We start from the raw sequence: 25177 nt of genomic DNA on the forward strand, positions 1-25177 counted from the left end.
ATACTGTGAAATGTGCAGGCTCTGAGAACTTTAAACTAGAAAGCTGTCTGGAAGCTGCAGTCCTCAGGTGTGGTGAGAACACCTGAGAAAAACTGAATCCTGATGCACATGAGCAAGCCTGTGGGCTGGGGGTCTTAGATGGGTGTCCTCATCCCTCAAGGTCACCAGAATGTCCTCAGCTGGACCATTTAGAGATAGACCTGGTTTTTTTTTTTTTTTTTTCTTTTTCTGGTTGATAAAACCATTGACAACTGGAAATAGGGTCCAGTTCCATTAGAGGGACTTACTATGTCTTAGGATTTCTATTGCTGTGAAGAGGCATCATGACCACAGTAATTCTTATAAATGAAAACATTTAATTGGGGCTGGCTTACAGTTCAGAAGTTTAGTCCATTATCATCACGGTGGGAAGCATAGTAGTGTGCAGGCAGACATGGTGCTGGAGAAGGAGTTGGGAGTTCTACATTTTGATTCACAAGCAGAGAATGAAGACTGTGTCACACTGGGCATAACTGGAGCATATAGGACCCCAGAGCTCACTTCCACAGTGATGCACTTCTTTCAACAAGGCCATACCTCCTCCACCAAAGCCACACCTCCTAATAGTGGCACTCACTCTGAGCTGAGTATTCAGGCACATGAGCCTCTGGTTCCTTTTCAGACCACCACAGACTGTAAAGGCTTCCACTGTGGCTTCCCAGCTCCTGCCGTGCTCCATCCGCCTTGTACTCCATCCACCTTGTACTCCATCCACCTTGTACTCCATCCGCCTTGTACTCCATCCGCCTTGTACCCTCCCACCACCGCTGGGCGGCGTTAATGACCTCCCTTCATTCCCCAGAGCTGTTTTTGTCAAGTGTCTTAGCATGGGACTTCTCACAGAGAAGCCTTTTCTTGTGAATGTATGTGTGATGTTCACTGAATTACAATGCGGTCCTAGGTGTTAAGGAACTGAAGCCGAGTGAAGCAATCCGTGCGCACAGCTGAAAGCAGGGCCGCCAGTGTCTCCTCCGCACACTGGGCTCAGGAAGAGCTGTCTGCTGCAGGCAGTCTTCTCTGCTGTTTTCCTCTGGGTTGCTAAAGTGATGTTTATGTTGCTCTTTTGTTTTGCCATTTTAGATATTATCTTTTGGCTTCCAAATATGGAAGATGAAGGTAAAGATGTGACTCTCTCCCAAGCCTACAGTGCTTTCTGACACTTCTCATGGTTTCTCACGGCTCCCTCGGCCACCTCCCTGTACTCACCCGCTTCCTTTCCTCTCACTCACCTGAGGTGCTTCACAATCTGGACTGAAATCTCAAAAATGATGCCTTTCTTGTTTATAGTTTAATTAATAACTTACTTAATTACGGAGTGGGGACTTTTGTTCCCAGGCTGACCCTGAACTCATGGCTTCAAGCAAACCTCCTGCCTTAGTCTCCAAGTTCTTCAAATTACAGGCACTTGACAGTATACCCAACTGTTCTGTTTTTGATAAGCCCTTCCCTCTGCTTTTACTAGCCCAGTGGTTCTCAAAGGTTTTAGTACTGGACTTCAAAGTGCATATTTTTGTATTCATTCAATAATTTTTTATTATATCATGAAAAACATACTTTAGTGTGTTAAAATGCTATTTTCTGGGGCTGAGGAAACAGCTTAGTTGGAAACATGCTGCACCAGCATGAGGACCTGAAATCCAATCTTCAGTACCCATGTAAAGTCGGGGGTGGAGGCACACTCCTTTAACCTCAGTGCTGGGGGCGTGGAGCGGGATGCCAAGACTGGCAGATCCTGGGGCTCACAGCCTGTCTGCGGAAACATGCACTGCTGGTGCAATAAGAGACCCCGTCTCCAAACGGTGGAGTAGAGAGTAAGAAGGACACCTGATGTCAGCCTCTGGCCTCCGTTCTCTTGCGTACACAAGCACATGCATTACACACATGTATGTGCACAAACACACAATACTGTTTTCTAAGATGGAAAAAATACTGGGGAGTTATCTCTGTAGAAAACTGTCTGGAGGAGAGTTAATTAAGCCCTCTTAATTTGCACAGACCAATTTGATGTCTGAATTTCATCTTCGCTCTATATTCAGTCTATTGGGATTTGTTAATTTTGACCAGTGCATGGGATGAACTTCCTTTCTCACACAGTAGGGCAGAAGGAAGCTCACCAGTGAGACCAGGAGCTGAGCACCCCACTCAAGAGCTTATCCAGATAGGTGAGAAAAGGAAGCTTTTCCAGCTTGTAGTTGTGGGTGGTCTTTGTTACTATCCAGAACTCAGCAGGTGCTGTTTTCACAAGACCTGTGGAGGGTGAGGTGTGAAGCTGTTAGTAAGCTTTTTATATTCTGGTTTCTAAGAAGCCATTGGCCAATGTTGATTAAAGATGTTTCTTTTACCCTTGTATGCTTTGGTAATATACATTGTTTATTCAGGATATTTATTTGTTCATATCTGTGTACCTTCAAAATACTGAGAGTTTATTGAACAGTATTATAAATCACCTTCTTAAGAGATCACCACCTCTCTCTTGAGAACAAAAGAACTTAACACCACCTATTCAAATTTCTAAAACCATGATTTTTTTTTTTTTTTTAAAGGGGGAGTTCAGATTGTATTCAGCGAAAGCTCTCAGTGTCGTACCTTAAAGTGTCACTGCACTTTTGAAGAAGTGTCTGCCGGGAGCGAGGCTGTTGTGTGTCTTTTCTAGACTGATGTCCCCACTTACTCACAGCTGTGCCTTTCCTCTGAGCTGAGCGTTTCCGCAGAGTCCATCTCTTCTGTCACTTTTTATTAGGTTGCGGGGACCCAGACTGGGTTATGCACTTTATCCACTGAGCCATCTCCTGGTTTATGACAAGTATCATGCTAGATGTTTTATCAATATTTTCTAATTTACTCTCAAGTTCCTGGGGAACTGATGAAATGGCTCTTGTTTTATTAACAGACTCAGCGATAGTAAAGCAGTTCACATTTATATTCAGTTTTTCTTTTCTTGTATAGCATAGTGTGATCTTCCAGAACATGTTTTGTCCCCAGGAAAGCTGTGGATCTCTTTTCATACTTTTCTGTCTTTTTTTGTCCTTTGCTTTACTTGTTTTTTGAGGCATGGTCTCCTTTGTAGCCCTGGCTGGCTTCATGTTCAAAGAGATAGGCCCACCTATGGTTCCCAAGTGCTAGGATCAAAGATTTGCTCTACACACCCAGTTTTTGTTTTCTTTTTGGATCTTTTGGCAAGTTCCTCAGCTCCCCCTAGGGTATTTCAGAACACATGGAGATTCCCTACATTCAGATTCCTCCTAGGTCATTGTTTTCACCCTTATTTGGTATTTGGGTATATTTTACCCTTTTCAGTCTTTCTGAATGAATGAAGTTTTAAAGATTAATTTATTTTTATTGTATGTGTTATGAGTGTTTTCCCTGCATGTATGTTTGCAGTACTGTGGAAATCAGGAGAGGGCATCAGATCCTTTGGAACTGGAGTTACAGATGGCTGTAAGCTACCATGTGGGTGCTGGGAACCAAACTTGGATCCTCTTTAAGAACAAACAGTGCTCTTTTTTGTTGTTGTTTTCCTAGACAGGATTTCTCTGTGTAACAGCTTTGGCTGTCCTGGAAATTGCTTGTAGACCAGGCTGACCTAGAACTCGTAGAGATCTGCCTGCTTCTGCCTCCTGAGTGCTGGGATTGAAGGTGTGTACCACCACTGCCCTGCTTGCAGCCAGTGTGGTCTTAATCGCTGAGCCATTTCTCCATGTCCCCAGACCAGCTTTGAAGTTCTTTTGTTTGTTTGTTTGTTTGTTTGTTTGTTTCTTTTTTTCCCCTGGAGCTGAGGACCGAACCCAGGGCCTTGCGCTTGCTAGGCAAGTGCTCTACCACTGAGCTAAATCCTCAACCCCTGTCTTAATTGTTTTTTTTTTTTTTTTTTTTTGATTTGAAGTTCTTTATCACTACTTTAGAATATAGCCTTGTGTTAGCTTGTCAACTAAACTAGTGAAAAGAGCTATATTACAGCTTGCCTTTATTATTTTTGTGCCCTAAAAGAACAGTGGCAGAGCTGAAATGGTATATTGAATCTCCAGGTGTAGTTCCCTTCCTATAAGGCTGGAGCAGGCAGATGAACCAGAGAAGGTCAGTGAAGCTCATGTAACGTGTGTGTCTCTGGGCTCCTAGACTGACAGGGAGATAATGCCATCTTTGCAAGAGAGAGATGGTATTAGTTAGAGTTTCTATTGCTGTGAAGAGACACCGTGGCCACAACAACTCTCATAAAGGAAACATTTAATTGGGTCTGGCGTACAGTGTCAGAGGTTGACATCATCATGGCAGGACATGTTTTCCTGCAGGCAGATATGGTGCTAGAGAGATAGCCGGGAGTTCTACATCGTGATCCATAGACAACAGGAAGTGAACTGTGTATCACACTGAGCATAGCTTGAGCAAAGGAGAACCCACACTGACACACTTTTTCCAACAAGGCCACACCTACTTTAAAGCCACGCCTCCTAATAGTGCTATTCCCTATGGGGGCCATTTTCTTTCAAACCACCACAGATACTCTCTTATTTTGACCGCTGCATCACTGCAGTATTCTATTTTCCTGCTTCTTGGAGCTGCCTCTTTATGCTTCTTGGGTTCCATAGCAGGTGAGCTAGAAGTACCCGAGAAGCCAAATGAGAGGCCAAGGGTGATTGGATGGCAGTAGACTTGAGGAGGGAGGCAGCAAAGCAGGAGGATGCTGAGGCTCCTTGTTCATTCTAACTGCCTTCTCTGACCAGGTTGCTTAACTGCTTGTCAGTCTCTTCTGGGCTTATACTCCATGGCCAGGGCCTTGGTTCTAGGCATCTTTTTGGTTATGTTGCCACTGTTGATTAGATTAATGCCAGTCCTGGCTCATGTTTGCCATTTTTGAGTTGGGTTGCATTTTTGCCTCTATGAGTCTGTTGCACTTTTCTGAATTTTTTGGGCTTTCTTACTGATCCTGCCTTTAATGATAACCTCCTTTGCAAGACTGGTGATTAAACTAAAATTCTACTTTGATGATTGAGTTAACATTCCAGAACTGTCTTCTCTGTTGTCTCTAGTTGATTTCCTTTCAAGTCAAAAAGGTTACTGGATTGTTGTTGGAGACTTCCAGTCTACAATTGCTGTATTCGATTAATTTCTTAAGAATTGCAGGAGGGTGTTTTCTATTCTGTGACTCAGAAACTATGTAAATTTTTTCTGATTAAAAATTCCAGAGTAACTGAGGCCCCTGAAAGGATGCTTGCCAAATTACAAATACAGGCATTTGTCTCTTAGAATCAGTGGCTTTGTTCATTCATTCTTTATCCCACAAGGTCAAACAGTTAATCATGCATATTTTTGTAGGCATAATGAAGTATTTTCAAGATTTTTTTGTAAGGAGTTTTTGTAAATGAAGCCTGCCTGTTGAATTCTCTTATGAAGACTGAGCTGAGGCTTACAAGACATTCTGAGAGCAACAGAATGTCCTTTATAAATGATATATTTGAGGTGGGAAAGGAATGGACAGGCCTTGCATAGACTGCATGCCATAACTCGAGCATGTGACAGGACCAGATCTGCCGTGTTAGAAAGGCACCAGAGTGAAATGCAGATGTCAGGGTTACTGCCCCAGCTGCAGCAGACCTCTGTGATTGAGTTCATATGTCTGTAACGCTGAGATAAAGCCTTCCATATTGCTTCCCTTACAGCACTGTTCACAGGAGCATCTAACAATTACAACAGAACATGTCCTCTTTATCATTTTGCTTCCATGTTTTTATTAGGAGGAAGAATAGAACAGACATTATATAAGGGGTTTTAGTTGATGAAGGGACAAGAAATGAAAACATGGAGGCATGATGAGACATTGACATCTTTATTTAGTCATATTTTACATCTAATATATGCAAAACCATTTTGATAACTGGCTCTCATGAGTTGGTAGGTAATAGATGAATTGATTAGTCTCAGTCTGTCCCAGGAAAGCCTCTGTCATTCATTGATCCTGTCTGTTCATCTTTTCCATTGTGACTTCAAGTCATTGGAATAATACATTATATTTATAGTTGAATTTGAATTGGAGATGGTAAAGCTAGAGGATAGACAGCTAATCTGATGAGTGACCTGCACTTATAATCCTCTAAAATAAATGGAGTCATAGAATGTGTGCTTGCATATTTTTCAGTAGACATACATATTTGTTCTGTCTTTTACAGTTAAAAATTGTAGAATATGTAAAAATTCTGTGTTTTAAAAACAGCATAAGAGAAGTTGGGCATGGTGGTACACACCTTTAATCCCAGACTCAGGAGGCAGAGGCAGGTGAATTTCTGTGAGTTTGAGGCCAGTCTGGTGTACAAAGCAAATTCTAGGACAGCCAGGGCTGTTACACAGAGAAACCCTATCTTGGAAAACCAAACCAAACCAAACAAAAGCCAGCATAATAGAATATAAAACATAGTAAAATGTCTCTGAAAGTTGCCTTACTATTTTAAGTGTTATTTGGAGTGGATTCACTGTAACTATTTAGCCAATTTCTTTACTATTGAGCAGAGATGTTCTGGTTGTTTTCTACCTTTAAGGTAAGCATCAGTTTTTTACCTTTTCCATCATGGCTAATAAGACAGTGCACTAAAAGCACACTAGATGGCTGTAGCTACTTCCTTCATGAGGATTAGTTCTGAACCCAGCTGTCCCTCTCCATCAGATCTTGGAGTCCCTGTGGATTGTTATGAGCCGGAACGTGAGCCTGCTGTTTACCACGGTTACCACACTGCTGACCATCCTCTTCTACAGTGGCACTGCCCTTCTCAACTTCGTGCTTTCCCTGGTATGTACACCTAGATATCACACACTGTATTTCTTTATGCATTGCAGCATTTTTCTGGGCTCTGTATTTGTGCATGTGTTTCTTCTGTAGGTTCCCAAATGTGATCTTTTAGGAGATACTGTCCTTTGTTTTGCAGATAATTTTCCTGACCACACTGTTTTATCTGTTAAGTTCCAGTGATGAGTACTACAAGCCAGTGAAGTGGGTGATAAGCCTGACACCACTGTCTCAGCCAGGTCCTTCTTCTAATATTATTGGCCAGTCTGTGGAAGAAGCTATCAGGTAGGGACAAGGCTTATGCTGTTCTCATTCCTTTTGTAAGCTTTCCATGACATCCCAGTTACCTTCCTTGTATTTCATGCACATATTCGGTGTTAAACTAGTGAAGGATGTTGGTGTTTTTAAGACCCTTATCCCACTTGAAGAGGGTCCTAGAGCAGTGCGCATGTTTTGAGGAAAAGTTCAGGAGTTTGCCACTCTACTCTGCTGCCTGGGATTTACAAAGATATGATGTCTGTCTGCAGATGGGCTTTTCATCAACAGGCCCTGAGGCTGCTTTCCATCATCATGTCCCTTGCTCAGAACCCTCCCCCCCCTTTCATCACACAGTCTTCACCTCCTTCGGACCCTTTTCTATTCTCAGGAGTTCTAGCTTGGATCTAGGCTAGGGATAGATGACCCTGTGTCTTCTCTCTCTTTGTTCCAAGCGGTGCCCTCTGCAGGGATAAGATGATTATTAGAAATGCAGTGTTTAGTTATCTCCAAGTCTCTGCATTGCATCTGGCCAAAAACTTCTATGAAGCATGCCTCTAGAGTCCTTGTATTACAGGCTGTTTCTAACTGAGATTCTTTCACTTTTACATCCCTTAGGCTCCTTGGTCCTTTTCTTTTCCTGTATTTCTAGTAGGGTTTTGCCATTTGCAGCCTAGGCCTCTTTAGCTCCTTCCTTGCCCTGTGTCTCATTGCCTAGTAAGAGGACACTATTACTTATTTTTGTGGCTACCTAACTACTTAAATAGTTGTGACGCCCATCAGACCCTTCTTTCTACTAAGGCGTATGCAAACAATTATGAAAAATGCAGTTTATTTCATAGATGCCCAGTGATACCATGTTGTTAGCTAAGTGCTCTTAAACTCACTTACATAGTGGAATCTTGGGTATTTCTGTTTCTACATACTTCCAAAAGGTGCCATTGTTTAGAAATAGTCATTCACAGATACTTTGAACTGACCTGCCAATCCTTTCTGAGTTCTCCTTGGCTACCTTTCCACTGTATTCATGTTACAGCTAGGGAGACACTTGCTTTGGTCTTTGGAGACCCTCAGTTATTGTCCAGAAAAGTATGTGTACTTCGAAAGTGTATCATGTCTGGAAATGCTGCCGGCTTTTCTTCTTATTCCTAGTTGCAAAGCTTGGAGAAGGTCTTTATCAGTAATTTCCCTCTTTGATCAAATTGGGTGTCATTTGGCATTTTTTTTTTCATCACTAGAAGTCCAGTGCACTGTCTGTTGCGCCACACAGCCACATGTCATTTGGCATTTTGAAAAATTGTTCTTATCACCTGTCTGGTGCCTTTGAATGTCCGTGCAGAGCCATCATATGAAGATTCAATGTTGGGAGTGCATCATCTAATACTGCAGCTTCCAAAGTGACTGTCCTTAGACAGACAGCTTTAGCATCTTCCAAGTTGGTGTGACCTGGCATCCTTACTGGAGGAGTAAAATGATGAAAATTCCAACAATAGGCTAGCTTTTGTTTACCCACTTTAGAAAAGTCATTTGCAAATACTCTTCTCTCCAAAGGAAAAAACAAAAGAAAACAAAACAGACCCTGCGCTCTTCCTAGTAGCGTAAAGCCACTGAAATAGCCTTTTCAGATTTGGGCTGGCACCAGTCCTTCTGTCAGGATGACTGAGGCTGAGCTGTGTGGGAAGACAGGTGCACTGCCCAGGAAGACCTTTTAAAGACCAGCAGCGCTCCAGCCTCCCACAGGAGCCTCCATAGGCACTCTTGTTCTCACAGAAACAGCCTTCCTCAGATTACAGTTTGGGAACGTTCTTAGGCTGCTTTCTCGAACGAGCAGCTTTCTGACTGATATTGAGTTGCTTAATTTTATGCAGGATACTTCTTCACTCTCCCTACTGGATCTTGCTTTGTCACCCAGGCTGGCTTTGAACTTGATATCCTCCTCTCTCTCTCTCTGTTTCCTGAGTACCATGCCAGTTTTCATCATTTAATATGGGGGAGTAAGGGGAGTTTAGTATCAGCACTGTAGTCCTGTTGGGTCTGGAAGCTTGTAAGTAGGCGGGCTGAAATCTCAGACAGCATTTTTCAGCTGTGACTAAGATGGGCTTTTGCAGGCTCCAGCCCTGTGTGCTGTTTCTTCACAAGCTTGTAACTGGCTCAACATGTTCAGGCTCTGCTTGGGATCCTCTCAGCCGTCTTCAGGAGGGAAGGTGGCCGGCAGTGAGCCATGTCTAAGAGCCTGAGTAAGAATTTTCATTCTGAAGGATTGTTCAAGCAGGAATATGATTCTTTGTAGATGAAGGTTGCAGTTTATTCTGTAAATGTTTAGTGACACCGATTTTATAAATAGTGATTGCTCATCAGTGTACGGTCAAGTGAAAAATCATTAAGTTAATTATATGATCCTTTAATGAGTTACAAGTGGAGTGAGCTGGGGGCTTCATTGCATGATCAGGTGGAAGTGTGTCCCTGGAGCCTTGCCCTCAGCTGTGTGGTTCATTTGTGCTCATTGTGGCCTTGACATTTTGAACCTTATCATTTTAATTCTAAATCCACGTTCTTCCCAATTGAGTACATTCGTCATTGAGTTTCCATTGCATCTCAGGATCTGTGAGTTAGTGGCATGCATCCTGGATCCCCAGCCATTCTCCTCCCTTTGGCAGCATGCTGTCCCCCGAATGTCCACATCACACCCTTCTCCCCGATGCTCCCATTCTGCTTGCTCTGGTGGAGATATTGCACATTACTAAGTTGCATGTTGTCACGGCCTCAATGCAATTTAGTGTGTGTGATATTTTCACGTGAGTGCATGCACACGGGTATAGCTCTTGCTTGCTGGGATTACAGCTTTTTCGTGCTGGAGGGTGGAACTCCTGGTGATGAATTAAATGTGAGAATATACATTGTGTAAGATTTGATTCAGAGAATGGACATCTTCTACCTCTTCCCTCCAATTCTGAAAAATTGAAAGTATTATTTTTAAGAAGTCAGTGTTGTTCTTTAAGTAAATTGATGTTTCCAGTTTCAAATTTGAATGAATTGTTGGTTGAATGAAATTCCTATAGATTTAAAGGTGTAAATAATACTCATTTAGAATAGAATGTGCGACAATGAGTATAAAATTTATATATGTGTAAATGTTTATGTGTGTGTGTATATATTATACATATATGTGTATATATATACATTTTTTTTTTTTTTGGTTTTTTCGAGACAGGGTTTCTCTGTGTAGCTTTGCGCCTTTCCTGGGACTCACTTGGTAGCCCAGGCTGGCCTCGAACTCACAGAGATCCACCTGGCTCTGCCTCCCGAGTGCTGGGATTAAAGGCGTGCGCCACCACCACCCGGCTAACATTTTTATTTTATTTATTTATTTTTTAGGACAGGGTTTCTCTGTGCAGCCCTGGCTGTTCTGGAACTCACTCTGTAGACCAGGCTGGCCTCAAACTCACAGTGCTGGGATTAAAGGCATATGCCACTACCCTCTGGCTAATGGTTTTTGTTTTTTTTTTAAAGTTTTTCAGCTGGATGTGGTGACACATGGCTGTAATCCTACCATTTGGGAGGCTGAGGCAGGAGGATTGAGCTACATAGTGAGTTTAAGATTAGTTTGAGCTACATAGCATGACCAAAGAAAATCTTAAAAAAAAAAAAAAATAGAGGGTGGGATATTTATTTGTTTGAGATGTTGTAGCATTGAAATAAAGAGACAGAATTTATTATGCATATTTGAGGAAATTAAATTATCTGGAATAAATAATGCCTCTTAACTGAGTGATTAAAGTTAGTGTAATATACTTGAATGTTTATTAATTTCAAAGGAAAATATCCTTAAAAATCTTTGTCTTGTATGTGGTTTTTCATTGTAATACTTGCTATATTTGTTTTATTGAGCTTAAAATAAAAGTTTTTGGCATAAATATCTACTATTATTTACGTAGTTAAAAACCTTTAAATTTTTAAGCATGAATCATTCCTAATCAGTAAGGCTACAAAATGTATATTAGTAAGTATTAGTGATATAAAAGTTCTGAAGGAATGTATGTCACTACTGCCAGAGTCTTCAGATGGTGTCCAGAGTTGAACGCTTGCTTCTGTCTGTGACTCTCAGCTGTTCTTGTGCAAGCTCTGCTTCCCAGGACTGCTCGGCAGCATCTGGGTCCAAGTGCACAGCCGTGACCTTGACTCTCACACTAGAGATCTGTTGTTGCTGGATTTCTGTGCATTGATGTGGAGCTGGTCTCTGAGGCAGACGAAGCAGGACAGGGGGAGAGGGGCTGTGATGTCAGAGGTTAGGTGTACAGGTGGACTAGGAGATCTGGGCATCTGCTTCCTGACTAAAGTAGATACTGCAATAAAGCAAGAAAGGGAGCTTTGGATTTCCCTCTTACCTCTACAGTATATGTTTATCCTATAGTTTATTAATTGTGCAATAGCATTGCCTCTTCAATATAATTGTTTATATTCTAATTAAAATATTTTGTTAGAAATACATTGTTGCTCATCCAAGTTGAGAAAAATGGGTCTGATAGACTGACTACATTCAGGGTTGACTCACACCTTAAATTTGTTAAATCTAAAATTTCTGCTTTGCAGTATTTGAATTGGAAGAAACGTTGGTCCACCCATGATCAAGGGAGCTGGCGCCATACCCAGTCAGTGTTACATGCTGTTTCTTGCTGCTCTTGGTCCCTCCACTAGCTAACTCTCTGTTTGAGGCACATTGTATTATATTGGGGATAGAGGACCCGTGATGGATGGTAGCCTAGGTGGAGTACCCATAGGTAGATGTTTCCTGGGGAAAGGATAGTTTGGTGCTCTTTCTGTTTGATCTTGAGAGGAAGGTGGAAGTAATGTACAGAAATGCAGAGTAGGTGGGGTGTGATTTTGGACTGGATTTTCTGTTTGTTTTCTTAGATGTGTGCTTTCTTGTCTGTGGCGTGTGTCATTGTATACTCCAAGTACATAGCACTTCTGAGCAGTGGTTTGCCCTTCTTATTCTACAACTTGCTTCAGATTTCATTTCATCGAAAGCAGGTTGACTGATCAGAGTTGTCTTGTCTGTTTCTTCTTAGTTTAGAAAAATGACGAGTTCCTGTTGGTCAGGAATGGGAGAGGGCTCACAGCTGAGACATGTGTGTGAATGAGGCGTGGAACCCACACCTTTAGTGTCTCTCAGTACAAATATTCTTCGGATTATTAGGGAAAACAAAGGTGCAGAGAGGGAAGGAAGGCTGGCTGTGCACACCTTTTGTTCCACAGCCAGGTTTGTGGACATGGAGCACAGCTGCACTGGAGTACTGTGTCCTGTCTTTGAGGAGCCTGAGCTGTGATGTCTGCGTGGGTGGGACCGGGGACCGTCTGTCAGATAAGTCTGTAATGACTGAAAGTCTGAGGGAGGGAAGTGGTCTTGTTAGAACTAAGACACCTCAATGGCTAATGTCAGTTTCTTCTTCCATTGGTAGGTGAACTGTGAGGGGAGGGGAGAACTTCCAACATTTTCTGAATTTGATTCTTGTCAATTGTTGAGTGCTAGGAAAGCCTAGAGACACAGTTAAAGAACTAATTCCCATTAATTCCATAATTTCCATCAGAGATAAAATGGTTCCAGAAGGCTGAGCACAAGCAACAACTCTTTCCCTAAGAGAAGTCTGAAGTCTGAAGGGACACTGGGTAGCACCTGATTATTGGGGCGGTGACCATGATGCAGACTTTGTTTCAACCTTTACAGGTGTTTGGTCATGGTGAGTAGTTTAGAAGGGAATGCCTGTTGGCACCTTGACATCAGAGAGCACAGATGTTACACAGTTTTGGTTAAGAAATGCCACAAGTCTGAGTCTGGTGATCTTTGAAAGATTAGATGACGTGTATCATACCATTTTTTTTTTTTCTTGATAAGAAGGTAGGAATGTGTGCATTGCATTTGGCTATCCAAAAAAGATGTGGATTAATTGGCACCAGCAATAGAATGAAGTGACTTTTCATTATAAACTTTGTTCTTACAATGATGAAACTGTATTCTGCTGGCTCATTTAACTGTATTGTGCACGATTGTGTGTAGTTCATTAGTGCCAGACAAACTTTTCTTTGACTAGGAAGCAAATTACTATCAGTCTTTGAGTGTACACACGCATACGCACCTTACACATGTTCTTCACAGGTTCTGCTATTCAGCTACATTCCCTGTGTTTATGAAATGTGCTTTATCATATAATAGATGTCCATGTGCAGCTCTAGACTGTACTTCACATTTTGTTTTTTGGACTGTGATATCTGGTCCTTGGTGGGTACTGTAGTGGTTTAATTATAAATGCATTATGATTATTTTTAAATGTTGGTGATTGAACCCAGGGCCTCATGTGCTAGGTGAGTGTTCTACCTCTGAGCTATACCTCCACCTTTCAGCTTCTGAATCTGGGAGATGAGCATTACAGGTTCTCTTGTTCATATAACCTTTACTTTACAGTTTAAATAATAAAGTTGTATTCGCTTCCTGTTGATAGTATACCAAATTATCATGAACTCAGTATTTAAAGAAAAATACATTTCCTAGCTTGGGAGGGCAGAAGTCCTAAAATGAAGACAGGAGCAGGACTGTGGTCTTTCTGAATGATGTAAGCGTGTAGATGTCATTCTAAACAGTCTTATTAAATAAGAAACACAGTGCCAAATAAAGAGTTAAAAGGCCAAGAGGTCAGAGCACTAGCGAATAGCCTTTAGCTTACCAGCTGCTGCCGTCCTTCCCCTGAGAAAAAGACCTACTTCCTGTGGATCTGTATTTTTTATTGACTTTCTGTTCTGCCTTCTCAGTTCTAAACCCAACCACATGACTTCTTCATCACTGCCTGTCTATACAGACCTCCAGGTCTCTGTGGTTGGTACTGGGATTAAAGGCGTGTGTCACCAAGCTGGCTATGTCCTTGAACACACAGACTCTGCCTGTCATGTGATCGGATTAAGGGCGTGTGTTACCACTGCCAAACTTCTGCTAAATGGCTTGCTATTAGCTCTGACCTCCAGGCAACTTTATTTATTAACATACAAATAAAATCACATTTCAGCACAAATAAAATATTACCATATAAGGGAGACTTGAGGGCATTAAAACTTTCTCTCTCCTGGTAAGTTTGTAGAGTGTACTGCTCTGCTGTTTGTTAATGCATATGTGCCAGGTCATGAGCAATGCAGCCCAGGCAGGAGGTTATCTTGTCCCCAGTGCGTTGCAGAATATGCATGGTAAGTGTGAACAGTGTGTAGTGTGGGTACTTAGGGTCTACAGATTAGCTAAAAGTTGCTGTAAAGACTGTTTCATACGACCCTGGTTCAAGGTGGAAAGAAAGAGGCTGTGCTGGTCCCACAAGTGGTCTATTTTGGGGTGAGCCGGTGTTAGGGCCTCAATTGAGATACTTTACTGCATCCTTGATGCCAACTTAATTTTACAGTGAAAACTTGTAAGGTAAGACCACACCCACAGCCTTTCCCACTCTGGTGACTTTCTCCTACCGCACAAATGATTCCATCCCTTCTTTGGCTGATGTATCCTTGTCTGTAGGTCTACTGAGAATATAGCCTGTTTCCTCTTCCTCTCCATGCTTGCCCCTTGAGGCTGACCTTTCCCCTCCTGTGATTAGACTGCTGCAGCTCATGCCTCCTAAGCCTTGTCTCTGATTTCAGCCTCCTCTCAGTTGTTTCCATCACTCTTGATTTACATTTCCAGGCCAGACATTCTCCCTGTCTTTATTCTCTCCTTACCCATGCTTCAGTGACATCACTGTCCTTTCCCTATTCTTTCTTTTTCTCTTGGGACTCTTCAGTTCCTATGGGGTGTCTCCCCACTTTTGTCTTTTGATATATTTAAATCTGGGTCTTTGTTGTGAGAGTCACATGACACATTCTTGAGTGATGCCATTGGTAAAGGTGGCAGTGATTTCTCAGATGGGGAACTATTCTTTAACACCATGTCTCAGAGTCCCAGTAGATGACAGTTACCAGACTACAGATCTAGCCTTTGGTCTGGGAGCCTGCCTCCTGGGAGTGTTTCCTTTGCTTTCTGAAGAACTGTGTACAGCGACACCTTTGCTGCCATCCTCTTTTTCAGGGACAGCTTCACCTTCTTGGGAATGTCCGCCCCTACAGAGCCCTGGCCTTTATGGTTCTACAGTACCTAAGGTTACTTGAGGTTACTGCCTTTTCCACCCAGGGCTGCCTTATTCTCCCCATGGAGAAGCAGAAATTAAGCACCCTCATGTACGATCCGATGATTTAACTGCACGTTACATGCCTACTTTCACTCTGGAGTTAATAATCGTGCATCTCCCCAGATGACTTGCATTTGATACCAGAAGTTACTTTGTAGTCATGGTTGCATAAACAAATGTATGAAATGTTGAAAGAAAACTTGTCAGAGTGTAAGTAGATTATTCATCACTCCTCTCTGGCCTTCCCTTTCCCCTTCTGTTACCTCCCTGCTCACTCTCCTCATTGCGCTCCTCCTCTTCATCTTACTCCTCTTTCCCTTCTGTGCTGGGCCTTGAACCCAGGACCTGGAGTGTGGTACAATAGTGTTCTACCACTGAGCTGTATTCCCAGCCTCACTTGTTCTTTCTAAATGTGGACTGGATGCAGCTTGGGTTTCTTAGAATTTAATTCTGTCTTTAGACACATGCTATTTATACTTATGAAATATAATTGTTACCCAGGAAATACTTGCTTCAGAAGTGGAAAGTTGACCAGGTGGCCTTTAATCCACTCAGGAAACAGGCAAGCAGACCTCTTGAGTTTGAGGCCAGCCTCGTCTACAGAGTAAGTTCCAGGACAACCAGGGCTACACAGAGAAACCCTGTCTCAAAAACCAAAAAAAAAAAAAAAAAAAAAAAAAAACCAAAAAAAAAACCAAACAAGTGGAAAGTTGGGGCCTGGGTTTGTAGCTCAGTTGAGTGCTGTGTAGCATGCACGGGCCCTGAATATGACCCCTCCCCGCCAGGAGTATAAAGTTGGTGAGTTATTTCAGTGAATAAACTATTTTAGCATTGTTGTTTGCATATCTTCTCATCAGAGAGATATGTAAAGAGCAGCTTTACATACAAGTTCCAGTGTGATAAAGTAAATAGCATTCTCAGAGATGAGCTGTTGCCAGATACGGAATAAAGTGACCAGAAACCCAGAGGTGATGATTTTTCTGGACCATCACATGATGCTGGGGTTGTTTACCTTTTCTTTTCTCTTTGGGTCTTCTAGAGGGGTATTCGATGCTTCCCTCAAAATGGCTGGCTTCTATGGCTTGTACACCTGGCTGACTCACACCGTGTTTGGCATCAATATTGTCTTCATACCGTCAGGTAACAACCGTGTACAGAACTTCAGAGTTAAGATACGCAGTCTGGTGGCTACAGGTCTGGTCTAGATCAGCCTGTCTGCAGTGCACTTGTATTTTGCTGTAGCCCTGTATCCAGAACAATACCCCTTGCACAGAAAGTCCTGTGCAAGTGTTGAAAGAGTAGATGTCCTCGCACTTTGCACAGCATTGGGCACATAGATGGCACTCAACAAATTAATTGAACTAATTGGCAGGCAGTGAGCAGGTTGTTATCTCATCACTTTGTCCCTTGAGGGATAACATCCCAGGGGCAGGATGCATGTTTCTGTGCCTGTTGTGATCTGTTCTCAGAGCAGCACTTCATTCGACAGGCACCACACAGACAAATGACAAGCTTGTTCTTTCTCTTTTGTTGGTGAATTCAGAACCCCTTCCGCTTTTTCCTTCTGTTTTTGTCATGTTTCCTTAACTCTCCTTCCTGCCTTCCACATTCAGCTCTGCTGTCACTCTTCTACTTCCGTCTCCCGTTTAGCTGTCTAGGAACCCACCCTCTGAGTGTCATGCACCGAGACCACACGAAGCTATTGTGTGGTCATCTTGAGGCAGGCAGGAAAGGTAACAAATAGATGAAAACCAATTATTCAAGGTCACCCAAATGGTTAATGGTTGAACCAGAACAAGAATCCACATCTGTGTAGCTCTTAGTCTGAAGGGAGCCAAAGAGAGGAGAGTGCTTGGACTGCTTTGGACAGGGCGAGCTTGAAGTAAAGTCCTCTTACAGGACTTTGTTATATCTAGTTACTTTTTTTTTAGTATCAAAGTAAAGAATAAAAATTCAACTTGAGATTTGGATTGACTTGAGGGTCAGGACTTTTTGCTAAGTGTCCTACAGCTATATTTATAGAACTGGATTTTAGCCATAGGACAGTAAGATTTAACACTTAAGAATAACATAAACTAGGGCTGGAGAGATGACTCTGGGTTTAAGAGCATTGACTGCTCTTCCGGAGGACCTGGGTTCAATTCCCAGCACCCACATAGCAGTTCACAGCTGTCTATAAGTCCAGTTTCAGGGGATGTGACATCCTCACACAGACACAATAACAATGCACAGAAAAAAATTAAATCATTTAGACAAAAAAAGAACATAAGCTAGACACATTAGAATAATTTATAACAACTTTTTAGATAAGGAACTGTTAGCTGGGTGGTGGTGGTGGTGGTGGTGGTGGTGGTGGTGGTGGTGGTGGTGCAGCACACCTTTAATCCCAGTACTCAGGAGGCAGAGGCAGGCGTATCTTGGAGTTTGAGGCCAGCCTGGGCTACAGAGTGAGCTCCAAGATAGCCAGGACTACACAGAGAAACCATCTTAACCTTGCCTCCCTCACAACAACAACAACAAAAAAATAGTGAACTGTTATTTAACTAGGAAGTTCAGTTAAACAGGCTCTACCAGTCCTATATAACTGAAGCTTGTATTCATTTACTTGTTTGAGTGATGTGTGTGTGTGTGTGTGTGTGTGTGTGTGTGTGTGTATGTGTGTGTGTGTTTTCAAGACAGGGTTTCTCTGTGTACCCTGGCTGTCCTAAAACTCACTTTGTAGATCAGGCTGGCCTTAAACTCACAGAGATCCACCTGCCTCTCCCTCCCAAGTGCTGGCATCAAAGACATGAGCCACCACTGCCTGGTTGTTTGGGTGGTTTTTAAAGATGATTTTATTTTATTTTTTTAATTTTATGTGTGTGGCTGTGTATGTACCACATGTGTTCAGTGCCTGCAGAGACCAGAAGAGCATGTCAGATCCCCTGATCTGGAGTTACAGTGACTGTGAATGCCATGTGGGTACTGGAAACCAAACTTGGGCCTCCAGCTGCAGTGGCTCTCTTTTTGGGAGGGAGAGGAAGAGCTTGGGTTCTGCTGCTTTGTTACTGTTTTGCCAGTGACTTTGATGTGCTTTTCCCTTACTCGTGTGTTAGCTTTGGCAGCAATCCTTGGAGCAGTGCCATTTCTGGGGACATACTGGGCAGCAGTACCTGCAGTTCTAGACCTGTGGCTGACACAAGGCTTAGGATGTAAGGCCATCTTGCTCCTGGTCTTTCATCTCTTGCCGACATACTTCGTAGACACTGCAATCTACTCTGACATTTCAGGGTAAGTGGTTCAAGTTCTTGCTAAGTCATAGGGGGTTTGATTTTGGGAAGAGATGGGGAAGGACTGGTGGCACAATTTTTCTGTTGGGTAGCCTTCTGTGATCCCTCTGACAGTGAAATTTGGATGTAGAATAATATTGCTATGATAGGGGTATGATTGTTATTATGTAATTAATATGTAAGTATTTATTAAGCCCAAGTTAAGATAAAATTATGCATAATTCTGTTTTGATTTTTGTGGCATTTGGCCTAGGAAAGAAATATTACCAGGCATACCTAAAATATTTAAATACAGTAGAGTTAGTTATTTCAGTGCTGTTTTGCCTTTGGAGAAAATGATTATGCAATTGTGTGTCTACAAATATGTGTGTCCAGCATAAGGTGAATCTCAGCATGCTCTAATGACTGTGCTCTTCATTCATAGAGTATCTGCTATGTATGGTTCATGATGAACACAACTTCAAGTTAAAGCTAGTCAAAATTTGATGACATGATAAAGATCTATATTTCTAGGTTTTGATACCTGTATAGAGATTGCATCCAGTCCTCAAGCAGGTTGTCACATGTGTCCAGATTCACATTGTTCATTAGAATCTCAGTCCCAACCAAATGGATTTCCATCTGTGACTTAAAATTCAGAATATGGCCTATGAAACCCATTTATTATGGACAGTTAATGCATCTATTATCTTCATTATTATGACGTTTATTGTTTTGAGGAAGGCTCTCACTGTATAGCTTAGCTAGACCTCCCAATTCACAGTCCTCCTGTCTCAGCTTCCTAAGTTCTGTAATTCCAGTTGGGGCTCACATCTGTCCTCATTCGGTGGACTGTCAATAAATAAAAGATACAGTGGGGTTGATTGCCTGTGGAGTGGGAGACGAGGAGGAGGATTTAAAACCATACCAGGCATGGTGATCCTCGCCTTTAGTCCGAGCTCTGACTGCAGAGGCTGGTGGATGATCTCTGAGTTCAAAGTGAGCCTGGATTACATAGCCAGTTCGAGGCCATCCAGGACTAAATAGTGACACTATCTCAAAAAAGGAAAAACAAAATCTAAAGGCCAACTGGACAGGGCCTCAGCTTCTAGAAACAGCTGTCTTCAGCTATTTTGTTTCCTGAATTTAAGTTGTATGGTGACTTATTTCCTCATACATAAATTAAAGTTAGAAAATAATTTGGAACCATGCAGAAACCCCATTGAACCAGAGTGAAATGAAACAGGCAACTTCCTCTCCATCCTAGAGGGGAATTTCTATGCCTACAGCTTGAGAAGGAAAAGTGAAATTACCGGAAGTATCACCGGGGTCTGTGATCCCAGCGGTCAGGAATCAGCGTCCAGTTGGAGGCCCACTGGAGCTACACACTAAGATCCCGTCTCAGCGTCAAAAGCAGAGCCTGGAGCTGGAGAATTGTCTCCGAGGTTAAGATGTGTATTCTTCTTCCAAAGGACCTGAGCGTGGTTCCAAACACCTACACTTGGCAGCTCACAACTATCTGTACCTGCAGCTCTAGGAAATCCAAGATCTTCTTCTGGTATACAGCCATACAACAAACACATACACACATACACAGAAGTCAAAATTTTGAAACAGAAAAACAAACAAACAAAAAGCCTGGCTTAGTGGTGCACAATTGTAATGTCAGCACTTGAGAGGCATAGGCAGAAAAGTCACCAAAAGTTCAAAGCCATTTGTTTTACATTGTAAGCTGCAGGCCAGTAAGGGCAGCAGGGTGAGACTCTGCCTCAAACAGCCAACCACAGAACCAGTACTGTGTGGTTTTAATGGGTTTAAACAGGATATGATTTACACTTGTGCTTTATATATTTAAGCTTTGCTATACATTTTTTATATTAAGGGTTATAATTTAAGATTTATGTGTGATTTTTTTGATAAATACTTTATTTGATCAGTGTTATTAGGAAATGAAAAGTTTGGTGTAAATTTCATATATATTTATTTTATGTTGATTTGTTTATTTTATGTTCATTGATGTTTTGCCTGCAAGATCTGTGTGAGGGTATCAGATCTAGGAGTTACAGGCAGTTGTGAGCTGCCACGTGGGTGCTGGAAATTTAACCTGGGTCCTCTGGGAAAGCAGTCAGTGCTCTTAACTGCTGAGCCATCTCTCCAGCCCTAAATTGTATTTTTAATTAAATTTTTGTTTAATTTTCTTCAAACATATTGTTTAGGGAAAGTCTATGTGACATATGTGGGCCATTGCTATAAATCTATTTTTGGAAGAAGGAAGAGAGCTAAATTATGAACATCATGTATTTGTTTCCTGAAGGCTGACTTACCACGGTATCTGTTTGTAAACTGTGATATATTATCAAACATCCTTCCTGCGTATGTAATTATTTACCCTCATTAAAATGTTCCACTCATTTGTGTTATTTAAAAACTGGAAACAAACAGATCATGGCCATTTCTTCATCCTTCTGACGTCAGTGGTCAGGGCTTATCTATGCTGTGCTGCTGTATCTGTCTCCCTCCATCCCATCATGCCAGCGATGCCGTGATAAGATGCCGTGATAAGCTGCGGGACAGTTATGACTCCTGTGAAATAAAAGTCTTGGCCTTTGTTGACAGATGCCTTCCTTATGTGGCCTTTTATTACACCTGTGCTAACCGTATTTTCGAAGGCTGCCAAAGGTCTAAACTAAGAATAGGAATATTGACGTTACTATTTTTTACAACTATAATTATTGTTTTATTAAAGAAGCCATAGTTAACTGAATGCATGCTAAATTGTACTCACTGTTACCCTTAAAGGCAGTAAACCTAGCAGGCATCTTAGGTGACCGGTCTTCAGCCAGCAGTAATCTTCAGGAAGCTGTGTGGAACGTTACAAACTACTGATACCAGCTAGTCCTGTAAGAAGAAGCATATGTCACTTATGGGTGCATTTGCAAGAAAACTCTTGTTTCTCAATGTTATTATACCGTTCTGATTTTGCATTGACGTACTCTAAAGAAGCTGGTGGTGGAGTAAAGCCTGAAATCCGAGAGAACCGACATTGGGTTAGAAAGTACCTGGGGTTTACTCCTCAGCTGCTGCTCATTAGAAGTCACATGAACTGGTGTCCTCTTTGTTTCAGAGGAGGTCATCCTTACCTGACGGGCTTAGCCGTGGCAGGTGGAGCGTACTACCTGGGCCTGGAAGGAGCAATCATCGGGCCCATACTTCTCTGCATCCTTGTGGTTGCTTCCAATATCTACAGTGCCATGCTAGTGAGTCCCACGAATTCAGTGCCCACACCAAACCAGACACCTTGGCCTGCTCAGACTCAGCGGTGAGTTCAGCAGCATTATGGTAACCATGTGTAGTCATAGACTGCTCTTGTTTTCAGTGATTAGCTGTATCTAGACTTGGCGGAGTAAAAGTCTCTGAGCACTCATTATCCTTGCAACATTTCCATTAGTCCTTAAGGTTTCCAGAACATTCTCAGCATCAGATATTCTGCGTATTGATATTCAGACTGTAGTCACTTCAGAATATCCTCCCCCCCCCAGACAGGGTTTCTCTGTGTAGTTTTGGTGCTTGTCTTGGATCTCACTTTGTAGACCAGGCTGGCATCGAACTCACAGAGATCCGCCTGGCTCTGCCTCCCACATGCTAGGATTAAAGGTGTGCACCACAGTCACCTGGCCAGAATAGTTTTGAATGTGGTCTAAAGTGTACTGTGTACTTCTGAGGCATGCCTTGTTTGGTCAGTGTTTTTACCTGTGATACTCATTCTTTTTCATGTTTTCTGACATACAGTCAGTATGTTTTGTTTTGTTTTGTTTTTCTCATTTTTTAGTGTAGTATTGAAAGGCATCAAATAGTTGTCATTTTATGGCTGTTAAAAGACAAGATTCTGGGGCTGGAGAGATGGCTCAGAGGTTAAGAGCACTGGCTGCTCTTCCAGAGGTCCTGAGTTCAATTTCCAGCAACCACATGGCAGCTCACAACTGTCTGTAACTCCAGTTCCAGGGGACCTGACACCTTCATACCAATGCACATAAGTAAAGTTAAATAAATTATTAAAAAAAAAAAAAAAAAGATGCAGGGCAGTGGTGGCGCACGCCTTTAATCCTAGCACTTGGGAGGCAGAGGCAGGAGGATCTTTGTGAGTTTGAGGCCAGCCTGGTCTACAGAGTGAGATCCAGGAAAGGCACAAAGCTACACAGAGAAACCCTGTCTCGAAAAACCAAAAAAAAAAAAAAAAAAAAAGGACAAGATTCTGTTAGTTATCTGGTGTGTACATCCTGGTGGTTGTGAATTGTATTTCACTAGCTTATATCCCTAGAAGTGGAATGTCTACTGTGTATCAGGTTTAATGTTAGAAACTTGCGAAGTAAGCCAAGGGTGTTGGCTCATACCTATAACCCCAACATTTAGGAGAGAGAGGCAGGCAGATGATCAGTTTGAGTACTCTGACAGCAGTTTGGGCAACACAGTGACCACTGTCCCAGAATCACACAGTGACAACCTTACAACATGGACTTTCTGATAGTTAAAATGGCGCTGGTTGGTGACGCTGATTATGGCAGAAAAGTCATGGGGCGGGGAGGAAGGCCTGGTGGGGGAGAGAGCAGAGAGAGAGGGTGGAGGTCCAAGTCACCCAGCTGCTGATGACAGCTGCTGATGATGTAAGACACCAGACCTGGAGGAGTGAGGGCAGGATCCTAACACTTTTCTATGTAAAGTATGCGGCTATACAGCCTAGCAACAGTTTCAGGATGACATTTTTTAAACTTCTAGATACCTCAGTGTGTTGTCCAGCTTGTCTTGAGGGGGAAAGCACCGGTTTCCATGTCATTGTGTATTCTAATGTTTGAGTACTCCATCTGACAGTCCACTTACACCTTTGTGTTTCTCTGTAAAATCCTTTCAAGCATGGGCTACTCATCTTGTTTAAATAGCATATCTTTTGAAGTGAACACAGTGGCTTCTGAGTTGGAGTCAGCTGCTCAGGAGCCCATTGGAGCTAATAATTTTATTTTGAGACAGGATCTCCTTATGTCACTGTGTAGCCCTGGCTGGCCTGGAATTCAGAGATCCACTTGCCTCTGCCTCGAAATGCACCCTTTAATGATGGCTAAGAAAAGTCAGTTTCCTTAGGTGACTGACGAAGACCTCATCAACTGGGTCTGACAACACTTGGACTAGATCTTTCCCCCCCCCCCAGCTCCCCGGGGGCTCCCCTCCCCCCCCCTCTTCTTTTCTTGAGGCAGTCACACTGTGGAGCTCAGGCCAGCTGAATTCACGTTCCACCCGAGTGGAACCACTCAGGTTCCTGAGTTATGGTGTGCACTATACTACCACATCACTTTGCTTTTTGCTTCAGTAGCAGGTGCTCGGGAACCTGCAGAGTGGAGGATAGATAGCTTCTTCGGAGCACTGGGGAGGGAACCACAGATCTTGTTATCTGTTTTGCTGTTATTTTTTGGGGGGGGTGGGGTGGGGTGTCTAATGATTTTTAATATATAAAACAAGAGTTACTTTAAGATGAAACAAAAGAAACCAGTGTATAGAGAAAAGAGACTGCTTTCTCTTCTCCTGGAAGTAGGAAGTTGTATCGTTAAGCAGGGGTTGCTGGGAAAGATGATGTGAGGACTAATAGATAGCCACCATTATTTATTTCCTTCAGTCATTCATGTTTGTGAACAGTTTTGTTGTGCTTATTGTGAAAAACAAAGGCTTTGACTTTTCTCTGCACAAAAGGTATCAGACTGTGAAGGTTTCTGAGTTTTGGCTCATGTTAAGAGTGAGCCACTGAAGCTGTAGGTTAGTTGTTATGTGTGTGACTTATCTGACAAGTTCACTGACCTGTGCAGCCCTTGATGGCTGTGAGTTTTGGTCCCTTTTGTGGGGTGATTGACTCCTCCCAGATCTTCAGTTCTGCTGGTTGGAGGTAGCAAGCCCAGCTGCAGCCAGGAGCAGGGAAGGGGCTATGGGTTGAAGATGCAGAGATGCTGTAGCTCAGTACCCTGTGCTAGTACATAGCCCCACTTGCAGATCTGCCTGCCGTTCCTAGTCCAAAACTCTCCCTTCTCCAGAGAAAAGAAATTAATTTCTGCCAAGGAGAGGGGAAGAAGGGACTGCTGCTTGGTGTGGCGGAAGTGAGTGGGGATGCTGGAGGGGAGGTGGTGTCTTAGGCTTTCTTAGCAGATGAGTGGCGAGTCATTGCTTAGCTCCACACACCATTCTCATGGCTAGCTCATGGTACCTACTTCCGAACCTTAGGGGATTTTGCTGAGTGAATTTAGGTTGTTTGAGGCTCCTTCTACTACTGCTTGGAATTTCTGCTTTTCAGGGTGACCAAGTGCCAGTGGTTACCTGTTGGATTCACCCCACCTACCCCTAGCTATTAATAGGTGCTTGTACTGGCATTCTGTGTTGGATGCACCATTCTTTTAGTGGGCAGTTTTAAAGGGCTGTTTAAGTAGTAATACACATGACACTTATAACATTTATTGAGACTTACTGTGTGCTGAATCCCATGATCAAAACTTTGTGTGTCTTTTGAGACAGGGTCTCTCTATGTAGCCCCAGCTGGCCTGGAACTCACTGAGATCCACCCGTTTCCATCTCCTGAGTTGTGGGATTAAAGGCATGCGTGCATCAGGCCTGGCTCTGCAGGTGTTCTGTTCTGA

At 42.7% G+C, this 25177-nt stretch overlaps 1 protein-coding gene across 4 annotated transcripts in view; it reads left to right on the plus strand.

Annotated features, from left to right (window-relative positions):
- The window catches only part of Tmem245 (transmembrane protein 245), an 82189-nt gene that overhangs the window by 49274 nt on the left and 7738 nt on the right, over positions 1–25177 (plus strand). For 2 of the 4 annotated variants that reach the window (XM_028882987.2, XM_028882988.2), the window contains 6 exons: positions 1120–1155; positions 6695–6817; positions 6954–7099; positions 16301–16401; positions 18357–18531; positions 21634–21828. In XM_028882987.2, coding sequence (XP_028738820.1) covers positions 1120–1155; positions 6695–6817; positions 6954–7099; positions 16301–16401; positions 18357–18531; positions 21634–21828 — 776 coding nt within the window. The remainder of the gene's footprint in view (positions 1–1119; positions 1156–6694; positions 6818–6953; positions 7100–16300; positions 16402–18356; positions 18532–21633; positions 21829–25177) is intronic. The other 2 variants (XM_028882989.2, XM_028882990.2) reach the window with 1 other exon arrangement.

The sequence above is a fragment of the Peromyscus leucopus genome, chromosome 2 (assembly GCF_004664715.2).
Source record: "Peromyscus leucopus breed LL Stock chromosome 2, UCI_PerLeu_2.1, whole genome shotgun sequence".
NCBI classification, from domain to species: domain Eukaryota; kingdom Metazoa; phylum Chordata; class Mammalia; order Rodentia; family Cricetidae; genus Peromyscus; species Peromyscus leucopus.